The sequence below is a fragment of the Pygoscelis adeliae genome, unplaced genomic scaffold, assembly GCF_000699105.1.
Source record: "Pygoscelis adeliae isolate BGI_AS28 unplaced genomic scaffold, ASM69910v1 Scaffold94, whole genome shotgun sequence".
NCBI classification, from domain to species: Eukaryota; Metazoa; Chordata; class Aves; order Sphenisciformes; family Spheniscidae; genus Pygoscelis; species Pygoscelis adeliae.
The window spans coordinates 2708694-2716956 of record NW_008824547.1 but is presented as its reverse complement, the minus strand read 5'-3'; the positions used below and the strand labels follow the sequence as shown (position 1 = coordinate 2716956).

Sequence of the window (8263 nt, the reverse complement as noted above, 5' to 3'; positions counted from 1 at the left end):
AAATCGGGAATGACTGAGAGACTGAACATCCTATGCTGCATGCTGTTTGATGCAAAGTAGAGGTTTTGGTCCAGTTGAAACTAAAGCAGTTTGTACAAGACTAGCAACAAAGCCATGGATTAATGGTTCTTATTGCATGTCCTTCTCAAGAGTGCATTGTGGTGACACATGTTGATGGCCAGTGTTGGAGAGGAGCTTGAGCCAATGGTACCTGTGTTGCACCAGCATTTTGCAGATAAGGCTTTGCAGGCCTGCAAATGATCTAGCATGTCATGTTCTGTAGTTGTGGAGAGAAAGTGTTTATATGGGCGATGGGAAAGTGTTTTTAACGTGTGATGTCTGGTTATGGGGAGAAATGAAAACTATAGGTATGTTTTCTTCAATTATTCCATTTTACATTTGTTTTAATGTCTGCAATGGACTGTTTTTGCTGTCTTTATAGGAGGAAGAAGAGCAAGAGGAAGAAGATGATGATGAAGATGATGATGATACAGATGACCTTGATGAACTAGATACAGACCAGCTGCTGGAGGCTGAGCTGGAGGAGGATGAGAACAATGAGAATGCTGGTGAGGATGGAGAAAATGACTTTTCTCCCTCCGATGATGAGGAGCTTGCCAACCTCCTGGAAGAGGGAGATGAGGGTGAAGATGAAGATTCTGATGCTGATGAGGAAGTTGAGCTGATTCTTGGAGATAGTAAGTGTGTACCCAGCTTGGTAACCACAGGTGACCTTATCCTCTGTTTAATGTCCTGACAAATACGCAACATCTAAGTCTTCCCTGAAATGACTTAGATCACTTTCCCCCTCTCTGGTATGAAAGGCACAAATCATCATGCTTGTTCACCTATGGCCTCTCAAAGTAATCTATGGGTAAAAACAGCTCTTATCTGAAGAGAACAACTGGGAGTTCTGGAAGGGAAGGTATCTCCTGTCTTCAAGTGCTCCCAGGTGCGTGTGTGAGAACGTAAAGGCAGGCCAAGAAACTCCATCTGAAGAAGCCTTGTCTGATTGCTTGCCTGTCCTGCCCTTCAAGGGGACACCGGTTGAACTGTTAGCTCACCTGTCTTCTCTGCCTTATTTGTACCTGTAAGGACAGAGAAGCATTCTTGCTCCTTGGTGCTATTCTTTCTCTTTTGTAATTGCTTAAAGTGCAAAACAAACATGGCATTTCTGACTTCGCTTCCTTTTTAGACTGTTCTGAAGCTAACATAACTTTTGGAATGAAATTTAAATTGTTCTCTTTTTCTGGCATTCCACAGATACAGAGACTTGAAAAGTTAACAAAGAGTGAGTGTGTGTGTGTGTGTGTATAAGAAAGGAAGGTCTGAACTTTTTATGTAGCAATTCAATTTGGAAAAAGGCCTTACAAGAAAGAAAAGGTGAGTAGGATAGCATCAGAGCTTGGGAATTGTGATGCCAGATTCTGTTCCCTTTTTTGCAGCACAATTTTTGAGTATGCGCGGCCAAGCCACTTAGTTCTTTTCAATTTCCAAGCTGTAAAATGGGGTTAATATAGTTACCTTAACTTAAAAGGTTGGTAAGGATAAGTAATGACAGCGTGTAAGGTGTTTGAAGTCCTGCAGTGATAGGAGATTGATTCCCACCTCAGCTTTCACATTAATCTTTTCTGCCAATGCGCTGGAGGGTTAAGCGTGCCAGGCCTCTGCGTTGGCACTAATGTGGCTGGCAGACTCAGTCATGTCCCTCTTTTCTGTTAGAATGCAGCTCAGTCGCTTTTAAGGATGCGGCCACGTCAGGTTGCCAGAGTTTATTCTGTGGGGTCAGTCTGCTCTTCTCTTGAAGGCAGCAGGTATACAATGCAGGGCCATACAGGACATTTACGTAGCTCAAGTTCATTAATAGCATATTGCAGTTCAACATTTTGGGATTGCGGATAACTTCTGCCTGTCCCAGCAGCTGGCAGGACCTTCTTGACACAACTCCACTTCTGTTTCCTCAGGGGGTGTAGGGCCAGACACTATTAAGAGAGCACCCAGAGGGCTGTAACTTGAATTGTCCAAGGGGCAGAATGGAGGGGAAGTTCAGGCCATTTCAACAACTATTCCTGTAACAAAACTAGGTGCTACTTGACACTTAGGTATTTCAAGTGTGCTCTGCAGAGCACTGCATATTATGAAATGGCCACATCTGTATACTGTTTATGGATAAGCCACTTGATCAGAACTTTGATCTGGTATCGCTGTGGAGCTGCAGCGAGCCCATCCTGTGGCTGTTGGGTTGCTTGGCAGCATCTTTGGGAACTTAAAGCAGGGAGTGCAGCTCTGCCAGGCTGATGTATGCATGGTCCTTGCATGGGGTTTGATGAGTGGGGTTCTGCGGCTTCTTCTCTGTGACTTCAGCTTCTTCTGGCTTGCTTTTGTTTCTCACCCAGCAAGAGCAATTAAAATTTCCATCTCCTTTGCTTATGCTGTGTTCCAGAATTAAAAGTCGTAAGGGCACTGACACTGTTGCAAAGTGCAGATCTGAGGCATGGTGATGTATTTAGAGTGCTTCCTACTGCAGACCCTTGCTGTGTTTTGGATGAACCTCCACAACATACAGTGGGTGTGCTTCAAAACAAAATAATTCAAAGAAAGTTGAAGTAGGGGAGTGAGTGGCTTTGGTTCCTTGTGCTTTAGAAGAGGTTTTGTTTCCTTTTCCTTTTTATTTCCTTATTTTCAGGAATAATGCATGGAGAACCTTTTAAGTCTAAATTTGTCTTCCTCCTCCTTTGTCACCACCTTGGAGAGGGTGGATCTGTTTGTCTTGTCCAAAGCAGTTTATGCATTGTGCAGATCTTTCAAGAGCTTGTTCCTGGGCCAGTGGGGTGTCCTTTTTGAAATGCACATGTGACATAGGATGGAAGAAATATATGCAGTTCTCACCAGCAGCATGCCTGACTCTTGTTTCCTCTTTTCTTCTGTAATGAAAAATGGCAACTTCCAGGCAGGTCTATAAGCTTCTGCCAAGCAGTTAACTGCAATCAGGCTTACTTATAGACCTAGAGCTCATAATTGGAAGGTTGTGTGGTGGACTGGAGAATAAAGGGTTAGGAGATCCCTTTTCAAAGTTTTCCTCTGGTGTTTAAAAAAAAAAAGCAACAACTTTTTCAGCTTCTCTTCTTCTCCAGAGTTTCTGGATTGTTATCTTGCTTGTGCTTCTTTCCCTCTTACTGTGTAAGTGTAGCTGCTGCAGCACTGGCTGATGTTTTCCAACTCCCCTTACATGGCTGTAGGTGTTCTGGGAGCACTGGTGAGCCCTCAGCTTGGGCTCAGTGTGGTGAATGGTGAGACGGGAGCATCCCTTGCTGGTCACAGTGGAAGGGCAGCTGGTTGATCTTCAGGGAGGAGGGTTGGGGGAAAGGGTTTGTGCCCTCTGCTGCTTGCCTGTGATTTTTTTTTTTCCTAAGGAAAGCATCTGAGAAAGGGTGAACCTTCCAGAAGGCCTTGCTTACCTTGACAGGCATTTTAGAGATCCAGTATAACTGAGATGGCTAAGAGGAAGTCTTGGTGTCTTTTTTTTTTCTTTTTAATATTTTTAACACCTAGTTAACTGCAGCATCCAATGAATTCACATAAGAAAAAGAATCAACATCACCTCTAAGGTAAGGCAGGAGACCTCTTGCTGCCAGAGCTGCTACCACTTCTCTCTTGCACAACTGAGGGAGGAGAGATCTTATGTTTTAAGATAAAAAGCAAGTGTGTGTGTGTGTGTGACTGCTGCTGGCAAATCCTTTCACGTCTTCAATCAGTTCCACAACAAAGAAAACCAGGAAAAGTACAATTTTCAGGTCACCTTTAACGAGCGTCATGTAGTTAAATTCAGGTTAGAGGAAGGTTCTAGTTGTGAGCGTATGGATTGCTTCCCCCTCAGTGGGGAGGTCTCCCGCTGTGCTGTGCAGAGAGGAGTGACAGGCCAATGAGAGCCTGGTACTGGGAAAGTCTGGGTCTAACTTACTGCATAATGAATTAGCCCCATGCAGGTTAGACGGAGGCCATATTTCACCACATCAGGTTGGTGGAACTGTCAAGCTTGCTTTCAGATAGCAGCTGTGAGGAGTGACTGCCAGATCTGTCCAGCCCCCAGCATGAAGAGCTATTGCACTTCGGTGTGCACAGTAAGTTGTGCAGGCAGCTCATGTGCAGGTAACTTACCGCTGGTGTCCTTCTCCCCATCTTGTCATGGGGAACAAAACTGCCAGCTAATAGAAACTGCACTTGCTAAAGCTGCTCTCCTCTTGACCCTCTGTGTTAACCAGGGAAAGAAAGCTCTGGTGCAGATTTGCTAACTGCTTTTGATTGACTTGAAATGCACTGATGGTGCTAGCTGCCTCCGTCACTGCTGGGGAGTTGCGGGTCTCAAGCAGGTGGTGTCCATCTCCTGTAACTATGAATGCGTTGCCTTGCTTAGCAGCCCTGACAGCTGTGTTCTTCCACAAACCAAACATAACCTACATGTCTCCTTTTCAGCCGACAGCTCAGATAACTCTGACTTGGAGGACGACATAATCCTGTCTCTGAATGAGTGAGGAGTGACTGCCAGGCGGGGTGTTGGCAGGAGGAGACGCTCCCTTCCCAGCAGAAGACCGGAGACCAAATTGGAAACCGATTCTGAGCACCCCAACCCTTTTTCTCCTGGGAAAACCTGAGGAACTCCAGCCCATCCGCTGTGTTGGTTTGAGTCAGTTTGAGGCTCGGGGCTAAGTCCGAGGCTCTACAATAAAGAGACCTGGGGTTAGGCCTCTTTTCTCTCTGCCTTTTTTTTTTATTTTTTATTTTAGGCTGAGATGACTCTCCTCTTCAAGGAAACTTCTGAAGATATTTCTCAATATATTTTCTTTGTATAAAGTTCTTTCCTAAAGAACAGAAATAGTTTTATATTAAACAAAAAAAAAAAAAAAGGCAGGTGTTATAGTAAAGAGGGGATGAACTTTGTATTCCTGTAGTACCTTGTTACCATGGGGTAGGTTTGGGGGAGAAAAATTGTTTAAAATTAAAAGAGGCATTTTTATGCAACTACTAAATGAAATAAGAGGATCATGGTTTCTAAAATTGTTGAGGAGTGAGAATATTTTTATTTTAAATATGATTTTATTTTTAAAAAAAGAAGCAACAGGTGTTAGCACCTGCTAGTGCGCCAGTGTGTTTCAGATGCTTTTGTCCTCCAGGGAAGAGCCCTGGGGGTGTTTGGTAACTGAATGTACAGGCTGTTTAAAGCGGAGATTCTCGCTGTGATGCCAGCTGTGGTGGGAGGCTGAAATCCTGGCTTGGCCTAGTCAGAGCCTGGTATTCCTGAAGACATGGGGGTCTGGGATAGAAGTTTGAGCCCTCTTTCTCCCCTCTGCCCTTTGTGGTTCAAGTTTTTTAATCTTTTTTTCTGCGCCCCCCCCCCCCCCCCTTGCCCTCTGTGTGGAAACTGCAAATTGAAGGCCTTTTTCTTTAATGTAAAGTGTATTTATTAAAAAATTAAATACAAATCCTGTCTCTGTTTATGGCTGTGAATTGTAGCCATGCATTCCCCTGCCACCCGTGCAGAAGCGGCGCTCTGCGCACCTGAGGAGCGCAGCCCTGTGCAGGAGAGCAGCTAGGCGTAGCTAGAGGCCCGGCTGCAATAAAGAAGGGCAAAGTAAACAAGGGGTAAGATTTTGGAGAGTGCAGCCTCCACCCACTGCTCCAGTCCACGGGGACTCCCAGAGCTGCCGGACATTTCACAGCGCCCATGGGTTCAAATCTGACTTGTTGGTTTGCCCGACAGCCTTGAACTCTCAGTGGGGTTGTGGGCAGCGCGGCACCGCATCCTCACTGCGCTGCGTGGGAGCCCGAAGGTGCTGCTCCTGCCAGGCTGCGATTTTGTTTAAAGGTGCACCAGAATATCCGCGCCGCCGTTCAGCTACAGGAAGCGCCGTGAGCCGCAGGGAACTCTCACCGCCTCGCTGGTGTGTGTCGGAAGGTGGGAGAAGCATCGGGCCTCCTCGTCCCTGTGTGGCTTGGCATTATGTGGGCTGCCTTGTGGCTATACTGGCGGAGGCAAATAGGTGCTCCTGTTTGCACACAGCAAGAGGCCCTGCCCTTAGGAGGGGATGAAAAAAATGGCAGCTGTTTGATTTCACTGTACAGCACACAACTGCAGAGCTTGGTTCCGTGAGTCAGAACCGGAAGGTAAGCGTGCTCGTTGCTCGCTTGGACAAGGCCACTCACTGTGCTGTTTATTCCCAGGTGCTCAGATAACATCCACTCAACTTCTTACCCTTTCTCTGTTTTGGCCACTTTCAGAATAGGGTTTGAGGCAGAACAGGGAGCCGGAGGCTTCTCGCTCCTTGACGCTACAGCAAGTTTTCCACCAAGAACTGTGCTTGTTTCAACTAAGGCTTGAGGTTTCATTGCTTGAAGAGGAAGGATTTTCTTTTTAGCCAAGAGAAGGGATAGCTTTTCTTCCCTCCAGCATCGTATCTACTTAATGCACTTACCCAGGGCTGCCTGTTAATAATTAAAAAGAAAGGTTCTGCTGCAACTTAAAATGGATAATTGTACCCTACAGAGTCGATAAACGTGAACGAGTTGCGATTACTGCGGCATTTGAGACCAGCCATTGGAGCAGCATTCTGATTAAATGGGGGGATTGAAAACCGGATCTGCCATCCGCCGGCTGTGGAAGCCAGCCTCTGCCTTATCAAAAAACATCTTATGCAACTTTACCGTAGAAAACGTGCTGCTTGGGGTGGGGGGGAAATAAAGCAGGTACTCAACTACTCGTATCCGAGGGAGATGGATACCGTACCGGATGCCCGTATCTTGCTCTGGCATTATACCACAGCCATCATCGGCTGCATCTGTTGCTGTTTTGGGCCTGGCTATCTCGGAGAAATTTGCCAGCTAGTTTTGTGAGACAGAACCAAAATGCCTAGGATGGAGCTCCTATTTATAAATTGGACTTGAGACTGGGCCACTGTAAGTATACAGCCATCCCTCCCCTCCCACACTTCACTGCAGAGAGCCAAAGGGAGCGTGCTTGGGCTTCGGCCTGCGGCTACGGAGGCAGGGCCCAGCTGCTGCAGCCTGCAGGTCACCTCCTCAGGTCCCTTCCTCCCCTGCTGAAGCAGCCCCGCTGCCTGTCCTGGGCAGACTCTCAGCCTCTCGGCTTACTGCAGAGCTGCCAAAGTTAAATACACAACGGCGGGGGGGGCTGGCTGCACCCTGCGCTACCGCCTTTGTTCTTGCAGGGCATCGCTTAAGGGTGCCGGGGAATAGGGTGACTGTAACAGGCTGGGTGCGAAATGGGGTTTCGGAGTTGAAGCCTGGCGGGGGCTGGTTTGTCTGCTTTTGTCAGGCCGTAATTCTATAACTAGTTGGGATGGGGGGAATCTCCGTGTTTGGAAAGTCGCCTCTTCCCCTGGCGTCATGTTTTGATCTATTTGAAAGCATGATGTTTGGAAAAAGGCCTACAATCTTCCTGAATAAACAGAGCACATTGCTGATGTGATGCCATACAGTACTTCTTCTCTTGGCTCAGGGGGTGGAAGGGGCATTTATACGTCCTGCCAGCTGGCTAAGACACGCACCTACCTCTCTCTGCAATGGAGGGGAGCCTTTGCAGGAAGGATGCTGCGTTTCTTCCCACCATGTGAGCAGAGACTAGCCCGGCCCCGGCCTGTGCCCTCATAGCGGCACGGTCCTCTTCACTCCGTGACCGGACCGTCACTGCTTGGCCCATTTGCTTATACGGCGACACAGTTCCGTGGAGCACAGCCTGTGTAACCATCGTGCCAGCGCCCTGGGAGGCTGCGCGCGTATCCCTGCAGCACAGGGGTTCAAAAAAAAAAAACAAAAAAAACCAAAACTCTCATGTAGGCCGTGGCCTGGGGAGCAGGGTAGAAACCTCAGGGCTGGTCAGTAGTTTAACCTGCCTGTTAGCTAAGGGTAGTCACCAAGGTACGATCGGCTCATCAGCACTGGTCAAATGCACACGCTGGGCACCGGGGACTGCCTGGGGCTAGCCCTCTTGTCCCTGTTTCTGTTGTAGTAAAGACGGCCAACAACTGATGTTAAAAAGAGGCTTTGTGAGACAGGATAGTTACTGACTGGGTGTTTAAAAAAAAAACCAACAAAGGAGCACCTCAGTCTAAACGGTAATGCCCTCAGGCCATCCCACACCCTGGTCCCACTTTGCGTTTCAGTTCACCCTCGAAGAGACAGAGACCATTACCCTGTTGCGATTACCTTACTGCCACTGCTGTACGGGGCTGAAAGACAGACCCCCCCC

The 8263-nt window shown here is 47.5% G+C and overlaps 1 protein-coding gene across 1 annotated transcript in view; it reads left to right on the top strand.

Annotated features, from left to right (window-relative positions):
• The window catches only part of VPRBP (Vpr (HIV-1) binding protein), a 48624-nt gene extending 43265 nt beyond the window's left edge, over positions 1 to 5359 (top strand). The window contains exons 22-23 of the mRNA XM_009321829.1: positions 443 to 698; positions 4474 to 5359. Coding sequence (XP_009320104.1) covers positions 443 to 698; positions 4474 to 4532 — 315 coding nt within the window. The 3' untranslated portion in view covers positions 4533 to 5359. The remainder of the gene's footprint in view (positions 1 to 442; positions 699 to 4473) is intronic.
• Positions 5360 to 8263: the final 2904 nt, after the last annotated feature.